Source organism: Achroia grisella, unplaced genomic scaffold, assembly GCF_030625045.1.
Source record: "Achroia grisella isolate CSIRO2021 unplaced genomic scaffold, CSIRO_AGI_Agris_v1 utg970, whole genome shotgun sequence".
In the NCBI taxonomy this organism is placed as follows: domain Eukaryota; kingdom Metazoa; phylum Arthropoda; class Insecta; order Lepidoptera; family Pyralidae; genus Achroia; species Achroia grisella.
The window spans coordinates 826,379-851,112 of NW_026713076.1; the positions used below are offsets into that span (position 1 = coordinate 826,379).

At 45.3% G+C, this 24,734-nt stretch overlaps 1 protein-coding gene across 1 annotated transcript in view; it reads right to left on the bottom strand.

Annotated features, from left to right (window-relative positions):
• The window catches only part of LOC131854148 (intermembrane lipid transfer protein Vps13D), an 83,604-nt gene extending 58,904 nt beyond the window's left edge, over window positions 1–24,700 (bottom strand). Inside the window, 23 exon segments of the mRNA XM_059205281.1 lie at window positions 462–574; window positions 838–1,080; window positions 1,676–1,872; window positions 2,220–2,398; window positions 3,850–3,998; window positions 5,111–5,246; window positions 6,610–6,733; window positions 8,032–8,176; window positions 9,053–9,275; window positions 10,339–10,407; window positions 10,480–10,570; window positions 11,834–12,021; window positions 12,397–12,556; window positions 13,681–14,006; window positions 14,151–14,332; window positions 15,599–17,184; window positions 17,650–18,242; window positions 19,280–19,447; window positions 20,432–20,686; window positions 21,158–21,337; window positions 23,934–24,124; window positions 24,374–24,512; window positions 24,657–24,700. Coding sequence (XP_059061264.1) covers window positions 462–574; window positions 838–1,080; window positions 1,676–1,872; window positions 2,220–2,398; window positions 3,850–3,998; window positions 5,111–5,246; window positions 6,610–6,733; window positions 8,032–8,176; window positions 9,053–9,275; window positions 10,339–10,407; window positions 10,480–10,570; window positions 11,834–12,021; window positions 12,397–12,556; window positions 13,681–14,006; window positions 14,151–14,332; window positions 15,599–17,184; window positions 17,650–18,242; window positions 19,280–19,447; window positions 20,432–20,686; window positions 21,158–21,337; window positions 23,934–24,124; window positions 24,374–24,470 — 5,595 coding nt within the window. The 5' untranslated portion in view covers window positions 24,471–24,512; window positions 24,657–24,700.
• Between the last annotated feature and the right edge of the window lie 34 nt (window positions 24,701–24,734).

A 24,734-nucleotide genomic window follows, 5' to 3' on the forward strand; every position in this document is an offset into this window, starting at 1 on the left:
GGCAGGGAGAGAAATACGGGCGGTGAAGGCGAGTGTTGAAGTACATCGTAAAAGGGCTTAAACCTACACTCGGGTTACGAGTCCCGAGAACTGCTCGAAGTTTCCCTTTCTGCCACGATGGACCCAGCACCAGTACATGTGTTTAGCCTCTGTGGGATCATGATGACACGTTACATGGTTTCAGGAAGTAGGACAAGGAAGGACATATATGGGATGAGTATGCGTGAGTGTGACAGATATGTAAAGTTGGAAACCTAACGTTGACTGCAACCAAACTGCAACTTTCTATATAATTTAAGATATAGTAATTGAGTGATTTAGCTAACCTGAAAGTGGTTTGCGGCAGGCAGCGACAGCAGGCTGGCGCTGATGGGAGCCACTGAAGACCCCGATGGTATGGAGGAGTCTTGAGGATCAGGGGTGGGATCCTCGGGATTAAGTGTCTCAGTAGTAGACGGAACGTGAGGGTCAGGGGGTGCGCAGGAGGTACTCGCACGCGACTCAGTTTTCGGTTTCTTAGGGCCCATAACACGCTGCGCAAATCCGATCAGCTCCACTATTGTCTCTTGATTCGCTGCAAATTAATATAGTGACCATATATAAACCATTAAACAACAGTATTTCAATATATTTAAACTCTAGTACAGTATTACAAATGGACCTAGAAATGACTGGCGCGGTTTCGGTATAATAAATAGTACAATTATTCTGACCTCTACCTCTATACTTACTGCCTACATACTACAATAAACAATATATTATATAGCAACACCTCATCACATCACATCACATAAAACGCAACAGTGATGAGGTGATACCACCGCGCTACAGACTCACCAATAATATCAAGGTTATTGAAGAGTATGTTCGCTATCCTGAGATCTTCCTCGTCCCCCCTCACGAGGCACAGCTCGACCGCGATGAGCGCCTCCGTGTCGACGAGGCCGGGCGCGGCCCAGCTGGCGGGGCCCCCGGGGCCCTCCCCGCCGCCCGCGCCCCACCACCCCGCGCCCCCCCCTGGGCTGGTGGAGTCGCCCGGCCAGTGCAGGCCAGGACTTGTGCGACCCGTTTCTTCTCCTTCTGTACAAAAACAATATTGTTATATTATACGTTTTGGTTAACATTGCATAAAATGTATTTGATAAGATTATTATAATTAATCAATTATTCCTATTTGTTTTATACACTAAAATTATAGTAATATAATTGCAACCAATAAGATTATTCACTTGGAATATACGGAGCAAGAGAGATTCTTATCATCTAGTAAGAAAAATTACCAGGCGCTTGCTTTAGAAATCACTGTTTAATAATTTGCTTTGAGTAGACTACATTGTTAGCAATAAACATACACTTGCAATATTTCTGTCTATACTCGGCACCCTTCCGTTTATTTACGTCTCCACATAACTAAGATTTAGCACACTATCAAATAAACTTACTAATGTAGTTCAATTAATACAACTGTATACTCACTACACAGATACTATAGGAAACAAAAAAATAAGTAGCGACACCTCATCACATACATAACGCTACAGTGATGAGGTGATTCCCATTGCGTTCCAGTTCCATATTCAGCTAAATTTTAAGCAAATTTAGATCAATATAAATATTTTCACAACAATAGTAGAGACATGTTCAGGTTTCTTTTAAATTAAATATTAATACGTACTTTTGCTATTGTTGGTGAGCGAGTGCAGCGCGTGGTGCAGCGTGCGGGGGTGCACGGGGGCGGGGGAGGGCGCGGGGTAGCGGGCCTCGGGGGAGGCGGGGGCGGGCCACGCGGGGGAGGTGGGGGCCGCGGGGGAGGTGGGGGATTGCGGGGACGTCGGCTCCGAGCCGCGGATACTGCCCGACGTCGTATCCATCCTACAAACAATACCATTATTACTTGTTATGACGTAATTATCACATCGTAGACCATTTGTGATGCTGATGGTAGATTTGAAATATCATAAGAGTCTAAAATAGATCTACATGATATTTCAAATTCTAATTCTTTTTAAAAAAACTCTACGTGTCGTTGTAGGCATGAGGATGAGTTCAGATAAGAAAACTTAATTTTTATGCTATTTATACTTTGCAGACGAAAATTTTTTCACTAGTCTTTCATTTATTAGACAAAGTGTTAGCAAATTCATACAAATAGTGTACAGAAACAGAAATTAGAACAGTTAAATATAAAAATATATGATGAAATAATGTAGTGGACTCACCCTACGTGCTTGTGGCTGGCGACGAGCAGCTCGAAGTCGGGCCCGTAGGTCTGCAGCGCGTCCACCAGCAGCAGCGAGTGCACCGACAGCGACAGGGACACGTCCGCAGGACGAGCGCTCACAGCAGCCCGCACCCCGCACACCTGCACCTCGGCCACGCTGCGGCCCCGCGACTGTACCTACACACACACACACACACACTCAGCGCCGCCCGCACCCCGCACACCTGCACCTCGGCCACGCTGCGGCCCCGCGACTGTACCTACACACACACACACACACACTCAGCGCCGCCCGCACCCCGCACACCTGCACCTCGGCCACGCTGCGGCCCCGCGACTGTACCTACACACACACACACACACACTCAGCGCCGCCCGCACCCCGCACACCTGCACCTCGGCCACGCTGCGGCCCCGCGACTGTACCTACACACACACACACACACACACACACTCAGCGCCGCCCGCACCCCGCACACCTGCACCTCGGCCACGCTGCGGCCCCGCGACTGTACCTACACACACACACACACACACACACACACTCAGCGCCGCCCGCACCCCGCACACCTGCACCTCGGCCACGCTGCGGCCCCGCGACTGTACCTACACACACACACACACACACACTCAGCGCCGCCCGCACCCCGCACACCTGCACCTCGGCCACGCTGCGGCCCCGCGACTGTACCTACACACACACACACACACACACACACACACACACCTGCACCTCGGCCACGCTGCGGCCCCGCGACTGTACCTACACACACACACACACACACACTCAGCGCCGCCCGCACCCCGCACACCTGCACCTCGGCCACGCTGCGGCCCCGCGACTGTACCTACACACACACACACACACACACACACACACCCACACACACACACACACACACACACACACACACGCACACCCCGCACACCTGCACCTCGGCCACGCTGCGGCCCCGCGACTGTACCTACACACACACACACACACACACACACACACACACACACACACACACACACACACACACACACACACACTCAGCGCCGCCCGCACACACCTGCACTCGGCCACGCTGCGGCCCCGCGACTGTACCTACACACACACACACACACACACTCAGCGCCGCCCGCACCCCGCACACCTGCACCTCGGCCACGCTGCGGCCCCGCGACTGTACCTACACACACACACACACACACACTCAGCGCCGCCCGCACCCCGCACACCTGCATCCACGACCATCACTACACACTACACACACATACACACTCACTCATATAACACTCACTATACTCATACTGCTGAGTGCAGCACACACTCGTACTCAGTATCTAACTACACAACTTGCTTATTTTTCTTCTTTATAAAACTTTCTTTAAATACATATTAAATACCATCAACTACGTGATCCTTAATATAATTTTACAAATGTGTGTTTGTTACACTTTCTCGCAAAAACTACAGAACTGATCATCATGAAATTTTGTACACATGTTCTGGGAGGTATTAGAATGAACATAGGATACTTTTTATTCAATGCGAGCGATGCCGCGGGTAAAGGTAGTAATAATTATATATATATATATAATATATGGTACATTATATATACATACACGCAAAAGACATGTACCTCGAGTGACATCTGGTCGATCGCGAACTGCAAGATGAACAACTTGGAGTTGTGGTGCATGGAGGGGTCGGAGCGCTCGGTCTCGGAGCTGATGCTGGCGTCGTCGTCGGCCGCCGCCCCGCGGTGCTCCTCTGCCGGACCCTCGCTCCCTCTGCATCCCATACACCACAATTAAATCACAATGAGCACAGACTGTTTACTCTTAAAAGATGATAATACGAATCGTTTATTATGTATGTTAAGAAAATGTTACTGATATAAACTGATGACTAAAAATCTTTTACTACATATGTTCTCTACGATCGAATATATGCAAAACGTGTACAGAACTTACGCAAAATACTATATTTAGTCAATTTTGATGATGTAGTTATCAATTTAATAATCATAATCATAATAATATCTCAGGACAATTCACACAGCGCCATCTAGTCCCACGCTAAGCAGAGCTTGTGTTATGGGTACTATACAACTGATATAAATACATGGATTCATTTTTTTTTGTAAATAAATACATATTATACATAGAAAACACCTAGACCGATACAAACAATCATACTCATGAATACAAACGTTTGTGGTTTGCGAGGAATCGAATGTCATTTTGACCGTCGGATAGTAAAGCGGTGTGCTAAACCACTAGACCACCGAGGCTGTCACTGTTAATGAGTATATAATGGTTCTTTATTTATGGTTCATGAATGTTGAAATGGGTCTGCGTGTGTCCTTGAAATTTGGACAAGATCAGAACTGCACGCACAAATCACGAAGCGTTCAGTAATAAGAAAAAATTATGTTGTCTTTAAAAACTTATGAGTTTTTTTTATATTATAGGACATATGCAGTATACGTAGAGCTTTATATTACTCTCAAACAGTTGGCGGTTTAAGGGACGTTACAATGTCATTTTGATTAACAGTTTAAATGATCGGGAGTTCAATTTACGTTCATTACAAAAATACATGAGTGTGACTGCAAATAGTAGTGTTTGCAATGATTGTAGTGTTTTAATGTATGTGTACATGTAGCGTATGAGTATGAGTTTGAGTTGAAGTGAGTGTGAGTGTGTGTGGGGGTGTGGGTGTGAGCAGGAATGTGAATGTGGGTGTGAATATGAGTGGGAGAGTCAGTGTGATTGTCAGTGTCAGTGTGAGTGTGAATGTGGGTGTGAATGTGAGTGTGAGTGTGGGTGCGAGTAGTGTGTAGGCGTGTAGAGTGTGAGTGGGTGCGTGGTGGTGGTGGTGCGACCTGTGGAGGTCGCGGTGCAGGGCGGCGCCGACTGCCCGGAGGGCGGCCAGCTTGTGCTCGGCGAGGTGCGCCACCAGCGCGGGCAGCGCGCCGCGCACCGCCAGCGCCGGGTACGACGGGTCGCTCGTCCACACCACGCGCCGCTCCGCCTGCCCGAGTGCGGGAGGGGCGTTATTAATACACATTCACGAGTCCACACTCCTTACTCCATTATTAGCAACCGTGGCGGTTTGACCCACGCGGTTCCCCCGGTAAACCATCGTGATAAATTGGCATTTCACCTAGCCGGGCTGACTGACCTGACCGTCCTAACTTTATGCTCGTTTTATAATCCTCCACTGGCGCCCCGCCAGCATGGACCGTTAGCGCAGGCGGATGAACCATTCCAGTATCATCCACTAAAAAATATATCTTATCATACACCCAGATTGATACAAATAAATGTTTGCACCATGCGGAGAACCGACGTTCGCTTTCCAGCCAGTGTTATTTATTATAATCTCAATATCCTATAACTTCACTACAATGTCTTACCTTTCACCAGAAAGAACAAGATACAAAGAAGCTACTTTGAGGGCCTCAGTGGTCTAGTGATTTCGCACGCCGCCTTACTAGCGGGTTCGATTCTCGCTCAGTAGACACATTATATTATACCACTGGCTGCATGCATAAACGAAATATCTCCTTTGGAAAGTTTACTCTCTTTCCAGAGGAGATTAAAACCACTGCGGTTAAAAATATCCTTCAATTCTTGTCCCGGACGGGTCTAGGTACCGAACTTTGAATAAGGGCGAGCACAATAGATATATGTAGGTCGCAGTGCTACAGGCACCAGACAATAACCCAACAACCCAAAAAAAAAAAACACTGGCTGAAATCGGTAAAGGTCCTCTAATATTTTTTAAATTGTAATATTTATATTCCTGCATTTTTAATTTGTAAACTTTATTTCTATTTATAAAATGTATCTCATGTATGCTATGTGTTTGTAATTGTTAAATAAAGAATTTATCTATGTATCTATCTATTTAATAATAATTAAACTAAATCTATACTCCTTTATAGAGTGACAATAACGAACCATTCCTTAAACAAACACCTATACACAATAGATGCTACAGACAGTCCTCTTTGTCGGGGCTGCTTTGAAGCTGACGAAACGGCGGCTCACGTAATCCTGGAGTGCTTGCAGTGGCCACACAACGAAACAAAAACAAATCCTCGGAACGGTGAAGTCGCTCCGTAAAGCCTGTGAAGACACCAGGAGTGTTCTGCGCTTTTGGGAGGAGCTTGGCTGGCTACGTTAGTAGTCTGGCTATACACGCACAACGGCCCGAATGAGAGGCTAATTGCGGAGACTGGAGTCCAATTTACATTTTACTCCCTTAGAGATGGAAAATACACTTCTTACCTAATCACATCTATACGGATTTTAACGAAATAGATTGTAACATGAGTACAGACATCGAAGAAAGTCGCAGGTAATATCTAGTTATATACACAATAAACAACCTGCAGTGATATGCTGAATCTGTCGAGGAGGTGCAGCGTGGAAGTGCTTTTAGTGTGCGCGTACTTCCAGTTGTCGCGGGTACGTCCCACCAATATCTGTAGGTCGCTCAACTCTATCTTATATCTGAAACAGAAATATAAATAACATAATCTTTATTAAATCACTTAATATAGCTTTTGAATAGTCAATTTTACTTTACCACTCATTCGAAACGCAGTCTCATAACAGTGGATTGAGAAAAAAGCATGGGTGTTGTTTTTTTAAGATTTTTTTTTTATTTATGTTTGAGTACAACAATGTTAAACGACTTAATCAATCTCAATTTTAACGTTATTAAATTACTCATTCATTAATATACTTTTATGAAATCCGACTATATAATGTAATGAACTGAAGTAAAAATGCGCCCAGCGACTATGCTATTTGTTTCGCACAATGCCGCATCCTTCAATCGTGTGTTCTTTAACGCCTTATTGTAACCAATAATAACCATAACAAAATGGCGAACATCTGACTATGGAGCAAAGACATAATCATAGAGTTATTGATAATTTATTAATCTCAAACGTGTTTTTGGAAAATAAAATTTATAGAATAAAAAATATAAATTTAAAAGAAAGTGAAATGATTTGAAACATACGCGCCCAAAACGCGGGAAAGACTCAATTTCGTGCGCTTGGTTTCCCGCGTTAATACGCGCTTTCCTGTGTAACACGTGTACGCGTGTAACAACGTGTCGTGTAGAGCTAATGTGCAGCTTGGAGATAAAATGTGAATTTAAACCAAAAAATCTCATCAAAGGGTCAAACGACGGGCCTGTTCGCGCGTGTACAACGTGTCGTGTAGAGCTAATCCCATCAAAAACATAAATGTGAAATGTTAGCCGAGTTTAATATTATGATATATGCCTTGATTGTTGACTTCTACGACAAAAGAGATGAGATCTAAATGGGTGCCAAGTTCAATGGTCTGTCCTGAAATGTATTTATAACAATATAAAATATCATTTCTTCTTATAACTTAGGATAATATAGTATAACCTAAGGTCTAACTAGGTCATCTGGAAGTGGGTTATAATTTTGATCTATAGTTGATCAGTGATAAAAATGACGATTTTTGGACATTAATATCTAAATAACCGTTTGAGATATGTTTATGAAATTTGGAATACATATTTATCTCGCAAGTCTCAATATATGAACCAAATTTGACAGGTTTATGTGAAAGAGTTTTTGAGTTATGAGGGGGTCAAAAGTGGCTCCAAATGGTTCGTGTAAATATACACACGGTGCTGCAGGCCAGTTTACTTGAAACTCGGCTTGACACGCTACCGCGTGTCTAGATGTGCAGCTTGGAGGTAAAATGTGAATTTAAACCAAAAAATCTCATCAAAGGGTCAATAGACGGGTGAATAGGGTTACCTGTCATAAAGGCTGTGATGTAGATGTTCGGCGTCGAGCGAGTGCTGGTGGTGGTGAACGTGGCTGTGCTGGTAGGGCACCAGCGGCGGGGACGCCGGCGACAGCAAGCTGCCAGGCGGCGTCGAGCACGGCGTCATGAACAATTCTAAACACAACAGTTATATATAGTACTAGCTGTCCCGGCAAATGTTGTTTTGCCTTAAAATAAAAGAAAAAATTTAGGGGTGGACTACCCCTAACATTTAGGGGGATGAAAAATAGATGTTGGCCGATTCTTAGACCTACTCAATACGCTCACAGGATTTCATGAGAATCGGTCAAGCCGTTTCGGAGGAGTATGGGAACGAAAACTGTGACACGAGAATTTTATATATAAGATAAATATATAATTAAGATATTGAAATCGTCTGTGTGGTTACGGCACTGATGACGGCAGTCTACCACGGTAACGCCGATACATCACACCCTTCGGCTAGTAGTCCTCCTTTATAAAGGTGGGCAGCATGTTGGTGAGGACCCGGGCCACAAACGCCTTGAAACTCGAGTTGTGACTCGACTCTGACAGCTGCGTCACCCTCACTGTCTTACTCTTGGTTCGTATATAATCGACAATGTCCTGCTCCATAGTGGCGTAATGTAGACGGGACAGGTACATTGCCATGTTAGGTGTAGCAGCTCGCAGCTCGCAGCAGCAGGAAGTTGGGTCCAGTAAGTGCAGTGCCGCAATGGTTCCTATTGACCCGGTTTGTGCGCCTCTTCTGTACCACGACGAAGCCATCATCGTCGCGGTTACCAGGGTCAATGGTCAGTGCCGTTTTTGGTACACGCTGCTGTTTGCTAGAAGCTGTAGGTTTGCTAGCGACGAAGGCGGCAAAATCTTGACGCTGTGGTTGCAACAAGGATTTTATTGGCGCTGCTTCCACGGGCAGCGATGCAGGCACTCACGGCCTGCAGGCTGGGAGCGCGGGGCGAGAAGTGATTATTATACAGACAATATAAGTATAGACAAGCTGTGGCTTACCTTCGTCGTCGAGAGCGTCGTCTGCGGCCGCGTTGGTGGTGTTGGCGGCTGTGGCAGTGGCGGTGGTGGTGGTGGTAGGCGGCAGGTCGTGCGGGTGGTTGTGCAGCCGCAGGCGGCCGAAGTCGACGGCCAGCACGGCCGCGTCCCGGTCGCACAGCCGCTCCACCACCACCAGCTGCGGCGCCCACACGTCCAGCTCGATCTGCCACGACCGTCGCTCACCCTGCTTGTCAAACAAACACTTGATGTCTTCGGAGGAGAATTTTAAGAGGCTGCGGGTGTCCGCGCATCAGTTGCACTGGAGGCGGAGCGAGTACGAGAGGACGGAAGACACGTGTTCAGAGAGGATGAGAAGCCGTATATGTTTCGTCCGCTGCCCCAGAAGGAGGAGAGTACGACAAAAGGTACAGGAGTAGACATCATTTGTAGGGGTCAAGAGAATGCGTGCCGACCGAGAGGTTGGTATGGCCATGGGTTGGTGGAGGGTTGGTCATACAAACAGTTGTGTCTGTGTCCATATATACCAGTGAGGTATATAGTTAGTGCACACATTCGAATAGAAAGAAACTATATTCAAATATGCTGAACATATATTTAAAAAAACAAAACGCAAGTTACTTATTTATTTTTCTTTCTTCTTTCCGAAGAAGTATCAACTAGAAACTTAAGAATAGAATAAGAATAATTTTATTGCTGCCGATCAAATTACATGAAAGAAATACATAATGTATATCTGTAACATATATGTTATTTAATTGAAGACGGCAAAAGCACTGGTTTCAGAACGAACCCTTTTCTACAAATTTTGAAGATAGTATAAAAAAATAAAAAAAACTAGGGTAGCAGATCACAGCCAAACTATACCACAAATACAATTTAACAAAACACAAAAAAATTACTCTTTGCTCTTTAAATAAATGTTGTTGAACATCACATTTTAAGAATAGAATAGAATAGAAAATCATTTATTCAAATAAACTTGATTTAAGCACTTTTGAATAGTCATAGTTATCATTATTTTAATCTACCACTCGTTCGGAAAGCTGTCTCATCACAAGAAGAACGAGCGAGAAACTTGTGCGTTGCTCTTTTAAATAATCATTGTAATTTTACATAGCCTATTCGAAATTTGAGAATACAAACCACCAACTAGCATTTAAGATTTTGTGTCACTACAAACTGCCAAAAAGAAAGGTTGAATTAAGTAAATAAATAGTTACTCGAGTAATAAAACGGTCATAGTTATCAGAGCAGATCAGTTCGTGTCGTTGCGTGTGTAGTGTTACCATGTGCGCGCGCATGATGTCGTTCCAGTGTCCCAGCAGGCGCGCCTTGGTGGTGTCGCGGGCGGAGGGCTCGTGGGGGTCCGCGGGGAGGTCCCCGGGGCCCCCGGGCCCCCCGGGCCCCGCGGGCTCCGCGGGCCCCGCCGCGGCCCACGGGGCGCACAGCAACTCGCGCGCCCACCGCGCCGCTTCTGCGCACCAAACCACCTCCAGCGAGCCAGATTTCACCCACAACCTGGCGACGAACAGACCAACTTGCAAACTGTTCTCTCTCGCATTCACCACAGAACAGATGAAATACTCCTTAAATGCAAACTTTAAAAAAAAATATGTACGATGCAACCATAGATTTTATGGTCGATAGTTTTACGCGACATGTGCGCATTATTATTCGTCGAGTCTGCTAACGAAGTCTAAAGAATTCAACTCCATTATAAATGAAAGAGGGAAAAAAATAAAATTATAAGGTAAAAAATTCGACGTTCATAAGCGGCTAAAATGTCCTACATGAATAAATCATTTTTTAATTATTAATTTAAATTTTGAAATGTAATTAAATACTACATCTACTACTTTAGTTTTTTTTTCTAATTTCTCAATTTGTGATTTTATCGCCTAGTATCATCATCTGCTTTTTCCTTATCCCATTTATTTGTGGTCGTCGTAATATGTTTTTCGCTTCCATTCATCCCTGTTCGCAGTCATCGCGTTATTTACTTCCTTTCTTACCATATCATCTTTCACACAGTCCATCCATCTCTTTTTTGGCCTTCCTCTGCCCTTATAACCATCCACATTCATTTGTAACATCTTTCTTAAAATATTATCCTCGTTCCTACGCATTACATGTCCATACCATGATAGACGATCGCCTAGTATGATCTCCTTTTATTTTTGGTCTACTCTAATGCTGCTGGCCGCAACTGGCCTTTACAGCTTCACCGAACGATAGGGGGCGAGTGCAGATGGCACTCAAAACCTACGAAAGAACTTATGCAGCGGATAGGGAGCAACTCCCGCCTGACGAATACAACTTTAGTCTAAGGGTACCTCAAGGGGCCCGAACATCGGCTCTGGCCGTCGTAATTACGATCAACATTGGAATTGAACGGGGGATCGATCGGACGGAGTATGCTCTCCATCATACTCCTTCTATTGCCCTTTGACACTTCGCTAATCTGTCTCTATGATTTTCTGTCAGAGACCATGTTTCACACTCATGTTATACAAGGCAAAATACTTGCATTGAAAGTTTTACTCTTAAAATGCATCTTTGCTCTTCATTATCTTTCAGGGACCAGTATTTCTTCCATTTCATTACATTTCACAGACACAAAATAAACTTTAATGACAAATAAGAATGAATAATCTTTCATCTGCGAAGAAGCCAAGAACTCACAGATGGGGTGTTGATGTCATTTTGACAGCTAACAGTTGAGAAGAAAAAAGAAAGAGAGATAGAGAGAGTTTGAGAAGAAATAAAATGAGATACACTCACTTGTAATCGCAGTTAAGTCCAAACGGCTTTTTCTCGTACGAGAGTTGGAAGAGAGGTTCAGCAGTGTCGTCCTGGTGCTGCTGCTGTTGATGCTGCTGCTGCCAGGAGGTGGGCGTCACCTGCGCCCGGCACCACGACATGGTGCTCGCTGTCGTGTTCATTGCGCTCAGACCCTCGCGGATCATGCCCTGTATTTTTTTTTTTAATTAACAGTCGGCTTCGATGATCTTGCTGTTTAGGATACGGTTTTACATCTGATGGTCGCAGATTCGATTCGTCGTCGTTCGATCGTCGCACGGTACGAACATTTGTATTCATGAATACGATTGTTTGCATCGGTCTGGGTGTTTTCTATGTATATTATATATGTATTTAAAAATAAAAATATATATAAGCATTTATATCGGTTGTCTAATACTCATAACACAAGCGTTACTTAGCTTGGGACCAGATGACATTGTATTTATTGTCCAGGGTTATTACTTTCAATATTTTCGAAAACAGAATTATAATGAACTGGGCGTGAGTGGTATCACCGAGCGGTGGATGGTCTGGACGGTCACCTGCGGCGCGACCAGCACGGGGAAGAGCGTGGCGGGCGTGAGGCGGTCCCGCAGGCGCAGCTCGCCCAGCGACACGTGCAGCGCGTGCGAGCCCCCCCGCGGACGCCACTCCACGCTCGCCATCACGCGCTGGAACTGCAGCTCCAGCCCGCCGGCCTCCCTGCGGACGACACGCCCATCACTACGTACGTACAGGCTACAACACTGACCGCTAGCTCCATCATGACAGTGCTTATAATGTTACAAAAACAAGAAAAATAATGTGAACATTAACATACGAGAGTAGGTCTTTCATGGGAATGGGCAAAAATGTATAAGCTATATTACTGTAAAGTTTCATCAAAGTTCGTTGAGTAGTTTTTGCGTGAAAGAGTAACAAACATCCATCCGTACTCACAAACTTTCGCGTTAATAATGTTTATAAATGATTGAATAAATTCATAGACAATTATTAGAAAGATTTATTGAATAAAGCATAGAGAATTTAGGCTTTACTATTTTTTAACGCTTACGTCGGACTGCCCTGGACTCTGTTGAGCGCCGAGCTTTGAGGTTAATTAGAGATAATACTTTAATAAAAGCTAGACTTCAGACGATGGAATATCAACGCAAAGTGGCCAGTCTGTCGCTGTTTTATAGGATACACTTTAGCGAGTGCGCATAGGACCTGTATAAGTTGATCTTGCCTTCTCCTTTTTACTACCGAACTACACGACGAACACTAGTACTTCATTCTTACGTCGTGGAAATTCCTCACATTCGCACTGAGCGGTTCGCATCGTCCTTCCTAATACGCACTGCCAAACAGTGGAACACACTTCCAGCTTTTGTGTTCCCGGAGAAATACAACCCCGGATCTTCAAGTCTATGAATAGATATCTTCTGGGTAAGCACGCTACATCCTAGGTCTTGCTATCATTTACCATCAGATGAGGTAAGACCAAGCGCAATCCCATTATTAATAATAAAAAAAAGACCTTTTGTATGACTTTAGTTGTACCTTTGGCATTGCAGTAACATAAAAAAACAATATATATAATAAACTGGTATACTTGTCTAAGAGATAATGTCAGCACGCCAGCAAGCAACATATCAATGTGACCAATTTCTACTAGTTGTATTATGAAACCTAATGAAAGTCAGCTAATGTTCTGAGCAACCAGAACTAAATCTTGAGGAAATTGGTTCCTCAAAATATTATCAACTTTTAAATATAGACCTAATGCCTATAATTTTAGAGCTGAATATGGCTCGGGGACTATATTATATTACAAAACCACTCACCCATCATCATTGTCACCATCCTTGTCCTTGCACAAGTAGAAGCTACCTTTGTTCAGTACAAACTCGAATTTTCCGAACACTGTGTCTCTCTTGAGTAGCGTGTTGTTCTCTATGGAGTCAGCTATCACATCTAGGATCTCCTCCTCGAGTTCCGGTACGGGGTCCGGGGCGTCAGCGTCCGCGGGGGCGGAGGCCGGCTCGGGGGCGGCTGAGCCGTACCAGCCCCACCACTGCGGGAACCAGTGCACCAGCATGCTGCGGCCCGAGCTACTCGGCTTCTCTGGGGTCGACACTGGCGTCGGTTTGGGTACTTTTCGCATCGCCACCTATGACCAGAAAATTATAATCTGTGGTGTAACAGTCACCCGCCGATATAATCGTTATGATTGTAACTATTCTTATCATTATCATTATCATCAACATTATTATTATAATATTTTGAGTTCCTTATATTAATATGAAACACTAACCTCCCGCAATGGTTTCAGTACATGCAACGGAGTCTTCCACTCGTATTCGTCTTTACACTGCTTCTTATCCGGGGGCAGGGTCGCTGTGGGGTTGCTCAACATGCTGAGACATATATCCACGTACTGGCGCGTCTTGCGAGCCTCCTCCAGACACGACTCCCACGTAGGTTTAGGAGCCGTCCCTGACATACAGATACAAAATGAAAATCTAAATTGGACTCTAGTTCTTCTGTATAAAAACTTGCTTTTTTAAACGGTTGTGCGTGTACAGAAAGAGACTGCAATAACTAGTCAGGCTCCTCCCAAAAGTGCAGAAGTTTCCTGGTTTGTACAGGCTTCACAGAACGATTTCACTATTTCGGGAATGTATATAATATGAAGGTCACTCTAGGATTACGTGAAGTCGATTGTTCGTAGTAGCCTCGACAAAGAGGAATCCTTATACAGATAGGACACTACTAAAATGGGATGCTCGCTGCATGTGATCAATTAACGGATTTTTGGTTAAGTTACGCTTTTTTGATAATTAGCTGTTGTCCGCAACTTGGATTTGGTGGTGCTAGAGGGGATAGTGAAGTACTGACAGCAGAGGATGATGTAAGAAGTTACGGTGGTGGTAGTAAAGGGGATAATGAGGTATTGAGAGTGGAGGAGGATGTGAAGACTCATGGCGATGCTAGTAGAGGGGATAGTGAGGTACTGACAGCAGAGGATGATGTAAGAAGTTACGGTGGTGGTAGTAAAGGGGATAATGAGGTATTGAGAGTGGAGGGGGATGTGAAGACTCATGGCGATGCTAGTAGAGGGAATAGTGAGGTACTGACAGCAGAGGATGATGTAAGAAGTTACGGTGGTGGTAGTAGAGGGATAATGAGGTATTGAGAGTGGAGGAGGATGTGAAGACTCATGGTGGTGGTGGTAATAGAGGGGATTTTTTTTTTATAACACAAACGAGCATCCGGCTCACCTGATGGTAAGTGATTACCGCCGCCCATGAGCACCCGCAACACCAGGGGAATTGCAAGTACGTTGTCGGCCTTTTAAAAAGGAATAACCTCTTTTCTTGAAGGTTTCAATATTGTATCGGTTCGGAAATACCATTGCTGGAAGGTGATTCCATAATGTGGTTGTGCGAGGAAAAAGTTTCTAGAAACCGCACTGTGGAAGACCGCAATTCATCCAGATGATCAGGATGGTATTTCAGTTTCTGGCGGGTGGTACGGTGGTGAAACTCAGCAGCTGGTATTAATCCGAACAATTCCTCAGAACACTCTCCGTGATATATGCTGTAGAAAATATACAGAGATGCAATATCACGCCGCAAAGCCAATGGGTCGAGTCTGTCACATAGACGTTGATTACCAATGATTCTGGCTGCTCGGTTCTGAATGCGGTCAAATGGAAGTAGCTGGTATTGTGGTGCTCCCGCCCAGAGGATAGTGAGGTACTGAGAGTGGAGGACGATGCGAGGACTCTCGGTGGTGCTAGTAGAGGGGATAGTGAAGTAGTGTGAGCGGAGGAGGATGTGAAGACATAGCGGTGGTAGTAGAGGAGGTAGCGGTACTGACATGTGAGCGCGCGGTGCGGCAGGTGCGCGGCGGCGGCGTAGAGCCACCAGCGGCGCGCGTGGCCCCGCACCGTGGAGGAGGATGTGAAGACATAGCGGTGGTAGTAGAGGAGGTAGCGGTACTGACATGTGAGCGCGCGGTGCGGCAGGTGCGCGGCGGCGGCGTAGAGCCACCAGCGGCGCGCGTGGCCCCGCACCGTGGAGGAGGATGTGAAGACATAGCGGTGGTAGTAGAGGAGGTAGCGGTACTGACATGTGAGCGCGCGGTGCGGCAGGTGCGCGGCGGCGGCGTAGAGCCACCAGCGGCGCGCGTGGCCCCGCACCGTGGAGGAGGATGTGAAGACATAGCGGTGGTAGTAGAGGAGGTAGCGGTACTGACATGTGAGCGCGCGGTGCGGCAGGTGCGCGGCGGCGGCGTAGAGCCACCAGCGGCGCGCGTGGCCCCGCACCGTGGAGGAGGATGTGAAGACATAGCGGTGGTAGTAGAGGAGGTAGCGGTACTGACATGTGAGCGCGCGGTGCGGCAGGTGCGCGGCGGCGGCGTAGAGCCACCAGCGGCGCGCGTGGCCCCGCACCGTGGAGGAGGATGTGAAGACATAGCGGTGGTAGTAGAGGAGGTAGCGGTACTGACATGTGAGCGCGCGGTGCGGCAGGTGCGCGGCGGCGGCGTAGAGCCACCAGCGGCGCGCGTGGCCCCGCACCGTGGAGGAGGATGTGAAGACATAGCGGTGGTAGTAGAGGAGGTAGCGGTACTGACATGTGAGCGCGCGGTGCGGCAGGTGCGCGGCGGCGGCGTAGAGCCACCAGCGGCGCGCGTGGCCCCGCACCGTGGAGGAGGATGTGAAGACATAGCGGTGGTAGTAGAGGAGGTAGCGGTACTGACATGTGAGCGCGCGGTGCGGCAGGTGCGCGGCGGCGGCGTAGAGCCACCAGCGGCGCGCGTGGCCCCGCACCGTGGAGGAGGATGTGAAGACATAGCGGTGGTAGTAGAGGAGGTAGCGGTACTGACATGTGAGCGCGCGGTGCGGCAGGTGCGCGGCGGCGGCGTAGAGCCACCAGCGGCGCGCGTGGCCCCGCACCGTGGAGGAGGATGTGAAGACATAGCGGTGGTAGTAGAGGAGGTAGCGGTACTGACATGTGAGCGCGCGGTGCGGCAGGTGCGCGGCGGCGGCGTAGAGCCACCAGCGGCGCGCGTGGCCCCGCACCGTGGAGGAGGATGTGAAGACATAGCGGTGGTAGTAGAGGAGGTAGCGGTACTGACATGTGAGCGCGCGGTGCGGCAGGTGCGCGGCGGCGGCGTAGAGCCACCAGCGGCGCGCGTGGCCCCGCACCGTGGAGGAGGATGTGAAGACATAGCGGTGGTAGTAGAGGAGGTAGCGGTACTGACGCCGCGCGCGGTGCGGCAGGTGCGCGGCGCGCCAGCACCCCACCGCGGCGCGCGTGGCCCCGCCCGTGGACACAGCATGTCTATTCATTCATTTTATAATTTTTCGTAAGGCGCGTACGATAAAGCGGCGCGCTGCCAGAATCTAGCTGGTGACTAGCGGTGGTAAAGATTCAAATATGCGTATAAAAACAATTGCTTTTAGCAAGCGGCGCGCGTGGCCCGCACCGTGGAGGATTATGAATGATAATAATTTTTTGTTGAAATAATTTAAAATTAATAATGCTGACGCGCATTATCTATGCGCGGAAACAATGAGTGCATAGCGGCGCGCGTTGAAAACACCGTGGAAAGATATGAAGAATAGCGGTGGAATATAAAAAAATTTATCTAGAAAAATAGCGCGCGGTGCCATTGCGCGGCATTAGCTTTCCGAACTAGCGGCGCGCGTGCACCGTGGAGGAGGATGTGAAACAACAAGCCGTATAAAATTGAGCGCGCGGTAACAGAAATACTTGCAATGGAGCGGTTAACATACCAAGTCCAGCGTGAAGTGGCAGGCGAGGCGCGGTACCTGTGTGAGGGTGAGCAGCACGGTGTCCAGCGTGAGCGGCGCGCGTGGCCCCGCACCGTGGAGGAGGATGTGAAGACATAGGTGGCAGCGGTACGCGGTAGCGCGCTGTGTGAGGGTGAGCGGCACGGTGTCCAGCGCGCGCGTGGCAGGGAGGCGCGGTACCTGTGTGAGGGTGAGCAGCACGGTGTCCAGCGCGCGGGTGGCAGGCGCGGCGCGGTACCTGCGGCGCGCGTGAGCAGCACCGGTGTGAAGACATAGCGGTGGTAGTAGGGAGGCGCGGTACTGTGTGAGGGTGAGCAGCGCGGTGTCCAGCGTGCGCGGTGGCAGGCGAGGCGCGGGCGCGCGTGAGGCACCGTGGAGGAGCACGGTGTCCAGCGGTGGTAGTAGAGCAGGCGAGGCGCGGTACCTGTGTGAGGGGTGAGCATAGCACGGTGTCCAGCGCGCGTGAGGTGCGCGGCGGCGGCGCGAGTACCTGTGTGCGCGCGTGAGCAGCACGGTGTCCAGCGCGAGCCCCCGCGCCGCCGCCTCCAGCCCGCGCCAGCACCCCACCGCCTCGCTGTACTGCCGCTGCGACACACGCATACTCTATTCATTCATTTTATAATTTTTCGTAAGGTCGTACGATAAACTGCCAGAATCTACTGGTGACTAAAAGATTCAAATATCGTATAAAAACAATTGCTTTTAGCAAAAAAGCTTATAAAATTGAGATTATGAATGATAATAATTTTTTGTTGAAATAATTTAAAATTAATAATGCTGACAACATTATCTATTTGTAGAAACAATGAGTGCATAGCGGTTTCAATGTTGAAAACAATATGAAAGATATGAACAAAAGAGTGAATATAAAAAAATTTATCTAGAAAAATAGTCACTTACGATTACACGCATTAGCTTTCCGAACTAAACCGCGTGCACCGGAATACACGTGAAACAACAAGCCGTATAAAATTGCTAACAGAAATACTTGCAATGGAGCGGTTAACATACCAAGTCCAGCGTGAAGTGGCAGGCGAGGCGCGGTACCTGTGTGAGGGTGAGCAGCACGGTGTCCAGCGTGAGGTGGCAGGCGAGGCGCGGTACCTGTGTGAGGGTGAGCAGCACGGTGTCCAGCGTGAGGTGGCAGGCGAGGCGCGGTACCTGTGTGAGGGTGAGCAGCACGGTGTCCAGCGTGAGGTGGCAGGCGAGGCGCGGTACCTGTGTGAGGGTGAGCAGCACGGTGTCCAGCGTGAGGTGGCAGGCGAGGCGCGGTACCTGTGTGAGGGTGAGCAGCACGGTGTCCAGCGTGAGGTGGCAGGCGCGGCGAGGCGCGGTACCTGTGTGAGGGTGAGCAGCACGGTGTCCAGCGTGAGGTGGCAGGCGAGGCGCGGTACCTGTGTGAGGGTGAGCAGCACGGTGTCCAGCGTGAGGTGGCAGGCGAGGCGCGGTACCTGTGTGAGGGTGAGCAGCACGGTGTCCAGCGTGAGGTGGCAGGCGAGGCGCGGTACCTGTGTGAGGGTGAGCAGCACGGTGTCCAGCGTGAGGTGGCAGGCGAGGCGCGGTACCTGTGTGAGGGTGAGCAGCACGGTGTCCAGCGTGAGGTGGCAGGCGAGGCGCGGTACCTGTGTGAGGGTGAGCAGCACGGTGTCCAGCGTGAGGTGGCAGGCGAGGCGGGGCCGCAGCCGGGACCGCAGGGGCTGCTCGGTCCGCTCGCGCCGCACCCTGGCCCGGGCGGAGGCCGGCGGCACCAGGTACCGGTGCTGACACTTCCACGTCTGCGACATGCGCTCCTAACACATACAAACCATTATTGCATATCTAGATCTACATCCAAAATCAACAAATTACATATGTAAGTCAACAAGAAGAACTTTACAATATCGTATAGTTTGTACATTAAATGATACAGACACTGTAAGTCATTAAAAATCTTTCACAAAATATTTTGTATTCATTTCATTTCTTTGGCAATATTGCTAATGAAAATTTTGATTTTTTAAGGAGATAAAATAGGGGATGACTTTTTATTTTTCTTCCCTGTGTGGACAGTGTTATTGATAGTGACATTCTCTATTAATAATAATAATATTTTTATTTCAGACAACATGATCCATTGTGTTAGTAACAGCTTTAATGACATAACTTATCCTATGTTAGTATTAAAATATAAAATAAAATATAACTTTTAACATATTTCCTGTCCCACCCAGTGTCTTAGAATGGGACAACCCTCCACCAATCCAATTGTTTCCAAGCAATTGTCTTCAGGACACTGTTGGAACTCGCCCGCACTCTGCCTAATAGGGACGTTATTCGCTTCCGCCGTATAGAAAAGTCTGTGCGCTAACTTGCGCAAACTGGTATGGGCATGTTATGCGGAGGAACGAGGACCAATGTCTTATGGAAAGTGTATAATATGAATGTGGATGGATGTAGGTTTTTGAGTATAGTTGACCCATAAGCCGCCAGTGTAGGAAACCTGACAAGTATTCCTTAAAAAGTGTTATTTTAACTTGTTTTGTACACCAGGCAAGTCTGCGTTCCAACATATTACTTCTAACTGCCAATGCTCTTCTTTCATGTTCTATGTCCATATCATCTTTTAATATGGATGTAACAATATGTCCAAGATATTTAAAATTTGTTATAGAAATAACAAAAACCAGTACTATTATACAATATTCTTACTCTGACAAGTAAAATCTATATAAAATGTCTATGTCCCAGTGAAAGACTATTTCTTCAACATTAACATACTTATGAGAAATACTAACTGTCAACTCCGTAATAGTACAATGGCAGAACATTCCGCTGGGCACTTGCATAGGATCCCAGTACACGGCCAGTTTCTGCAGCTCCAGCAACTTGAATGAGCAGCCTTCGGGATCGGAGAGCAGCGTGAAGCCGCGCTGCCACTCCGAGTCACATGACTCTGCCGTGAGTGACTCCACGACCAGCCCGCAAGCGAAAGATCGCGGCGCGCACGTGAGTGCATCCTCGTATCGTATATGTACATCGTTCAGTTTCAACTATAATACAGAGAAAAGGTTAAAATACAGACGGAACTTAACTAAATTAATAAATCAGTTTAGTTAAGTTCTATAACAGTCCCTAGTGGACGCCTACGCCCTAACGCCTGATCCTGGTATATTAATGTCTTAGATCTTTGTATAATAATTTATATATATATAATATACTAGCCGTCCCGGCAAACGTTGTTTTGCCATATTAATTAATAACGCTATAAAAAATAGGGGTCGATGATAGTAGGGTGAAAATTTAGGATTGTATGTATTTTTGTATGTTGTATCATAAAAAAATAGAAACTAAAAATTTACTACGATGGGCTTACTGACCTGACCTCATGCTCATCTTGTCATCCTCCACTGGTGCCCCGCAGTGTAAACCGTTAGCGCAGGCGGGTGCACCATTCCACTATCATTCACAAAAAAAAACATGCTGTCACTAGTATTAAACTACAAATCTAATCGAGAATGTACCTGTAAATTCTCCACAATATTAGCCAGTAGTCCTGTTCCATAGCTGAGCCAGGAGGAGTAGGAGGTGGCGTAGTACCCTGCATCGTTAGCCTCGTGCTCGGCGCGCCACTGCGCTTCTAGCGCGTCCAATAGCGCGATTTTACGCTCATGCGCTATATTCGCCTCCACTACACTGTCCCACTGAAAATAATAACAAAGTAATATTTACTAACGCTTATAGACCACTTAAAATGGAGTAGAACATGTTAAATGCAAAAACAACACACAGCGCCATCTAGACACAAGTTAAGCTAGCTAAAGCTTGTGTTATGGGTACTAGACAACTGATATAAATACAAAAAAAAAATATCTATTTTTTTGTAAATACATACATATTATATATAGAAAACACCCAGACCAATACAAACAATCATACTCATGAATACAAATGTTTGTGCCGTGCGAGGAATCGAACCCGCGAGCATCAGTCGTAAAGCGGTGTGCTAGACCGCTAGACCACCGAGGTCGTCAAATGGAGCAAACAAGTGACTCTTTTGTATCCTAGAGATGGGATCACATGATAGGGATTCCGAAGAACATGTTGGAAAGACTAACAACCTGGCTCTGATACCACTCAGTAATAGGGTTGCAGTGGACCAAGTTTAATGGAGAGAACTGGAGGAGTCCTAACGAAGTTGTGGGACATTCTCTAAACTACAGAATGTAATAATCTCAAAACAAATGTACCCCAACCTTGGAAAAAAAGGATTTATTATCTGGTCTGGTGTTTTGAGTAGTCATGCTCACTAAAATGTCCAGACTTGTGGCGGCGTGGTGGGCCGGGTCATTAGGCTCCCTAAAATATGGTCGAGCGCAGTGATGGCTGGCTCATCCGTGATACACGTGAACGGGTGCTGCTTGTAGGGACAGGTCTGCTCTAATCACTATGACTGATTTCCTCTTATTAATTGTTTAACCAGTTGGTTATATATTCAATATGTTTTCTATTTGAGTATTTAATTGAATTAGTGCTAATTGGTGGTTTGTATTCACACACTTAAACTTAAAAATGTAAAGTAATAATAAAATTATTTAAAAGAGAAACACGCAAGTTTTTTGCTCGTTCTTCTTGTGATGAGACAGCTTTCCGAATGAGTGGTAGATTAAAATATGTAATGACTATTCAAAAGTGCTTCAATATAAGTTTATTTGAATAAATGATTTTCTATTCTATTCCATGATTATTCTAACAGGAAAAGACCATTCTCAAACTAATCACATAAAGATGATCTTAGCCAGCTATCATAGTATACAGATATAGTTTTATTACTGGAGAAATTATGTACCAATCAATATGCAGTAATCATGCAGATGCAGAACAACTGATCAATAAATATATAATTATCTAATACTAATGCAGGACTCTCCAAATTTTGTTTATTGTTAATCTAATAATGGATTGCTCATATAAATGTATTAGAGGAACAATATTAATGGGATGATGACCTTTCATGATGATGATTTAAAGTACAACACAATAATCCATCACAGATAAAATGAGCCCAGACAAAACAATGATAACAATACATAACAGCAAACACTAAGTACAATAAGTACAATGAGTCATTATTTTATTTATTTATTTATTTAAAGAGCAACACACAAGTTTCTTGCTCATTCTTCTTGTAATGAATCTGCATTCCAAATGAGTGGTAGAATCAAGTAGAGTAGGGTAGGGTAGGGTAGGGTAGAGTCGTAGATAGATAGGTATATTTCAAAGTAGGTTAATTATGGACCCTGATGGGCAGCAAGCGGAATAGAAGAGAATAAAGTTTATTATAATACCATTTCAATTTCTATTATCTACTAGCTGTACACGCGACTTTGTCCACATGGAATTTAACGTTATTTTTCTAAAATAAAGTAGCCTAAGTTACTCCCTATTACATAAAAAAAAAGTCCCTTCAAAATCAATCCAGCCATTTCAGACATTGTATTTGATTTGAATGTTATTTTGGTGTATACACCATATTTATATTTATATGCATGTGGTAAAATCCTTTAAAAAAAAAGGTAAAAAGGTTATTTCAATATTACAAACAGACACTCCAACTTTATTTATATGTATAGATAGCTTAAGAAGCATTATGTAGCATAATCATGTTATCTCACCATATCACTGAGATAAATATTGGATGTGAGAATGAGAGAGTTTAAAATTAACAATTGATACAGAGGCGGTGTGATATCCTGCTGTATATTCTATAATAACATGTGATGACTATGCATGAATACAAATCTTGTAATGATCTATGTAGTGAAATTTAGACTGTCTTGATATTTGCTAGTGAACCCACAGTTCAATACTCATTCAAACTACAAACATGATTTATAATCGTAATATTTATGATAAATCTAACTGGATGGTGTTAGTAATAATATATAAAATTTACATGCATAAGCTCAAATTGTAGAAATAAGAATAAATGAATCTAAGTCTGATTATATACAAATAAATATATATTAAATACCGATATATATATATTATTTTACAAATCATCATGTGGATTTTCGAAATGGAGGACATCATAATTTGATTAATATTATAAACGCAAAAGTTTTTGAGCTAAAACTGCTGAATCTATTATAATGAAACTTTACGGTAGTACAGCTTATACATCAGAATAACATATAGGCTATCAATTTTATGTGGTTGAAACCGCAGGCACAGCTAGTCATTATATACATTATTATTCTACTTATCCATAATGCATGAGAACCATACAATTAAACATACCTCATCCAAGTCAACGGGAGCAGCAACCAAATACAACTTTTCTATCGCAATGAGCCAGGGAGCGGAGCGTATCTGCCTGACGGGCACCTGCAGCTGCACCTTTCCTATGAAGCCTGCCTTTATTTCCACTGGCAGCCCCAGGTGACGGAGAGCATCTTTTCTGAGCGGCAGATTTTCCAGTTCTACTTTGCCTATACAAATCATTCATATTCTAATGAAAACAATTGTAATGATGTAACATTAGTTAACTGCATTACAAGAAAAGTAGGTTAACGGTTCGGCTGTTACATAAAAATTAAAAGAATAATATAATTATGATACCATACACAGCATTTTTTTCTATTAAATATATAGTATAAAATAAAAAATGAACCTAAATACCAAATATCAGAGTCTTGTTTTGAGAATATAGGACTTAATATTTTAAATGGAACACTTACCAGACAGGAGGGCCACACTCAGCTGATCTGTATTTAAGTTCTCCACATATTTCCCAAGGTAGTTGTTCAAAACCCAAGCCACCAAGCCCTCCAACATCGTGCATCGTGCTCTGGGCGGTCAGTTTGTGGCACAGCTATACTGTAATAACAAGATCTTTTAGTGCAAAAGAAATAAACAGTATTATTCAATATACTCACATTGTACTTTAATTTGGTAAACAAAACATTTTTTTTATTACATTAATACTTTGAATTGGAACACTATTTGTGTATATTTACTTACTCGTTAAGATTTAAATTTGAATTTTATTTCTGTTTTGATTTTTTTTAAAGTTTAATCAAAATAAAAAAATATTATATA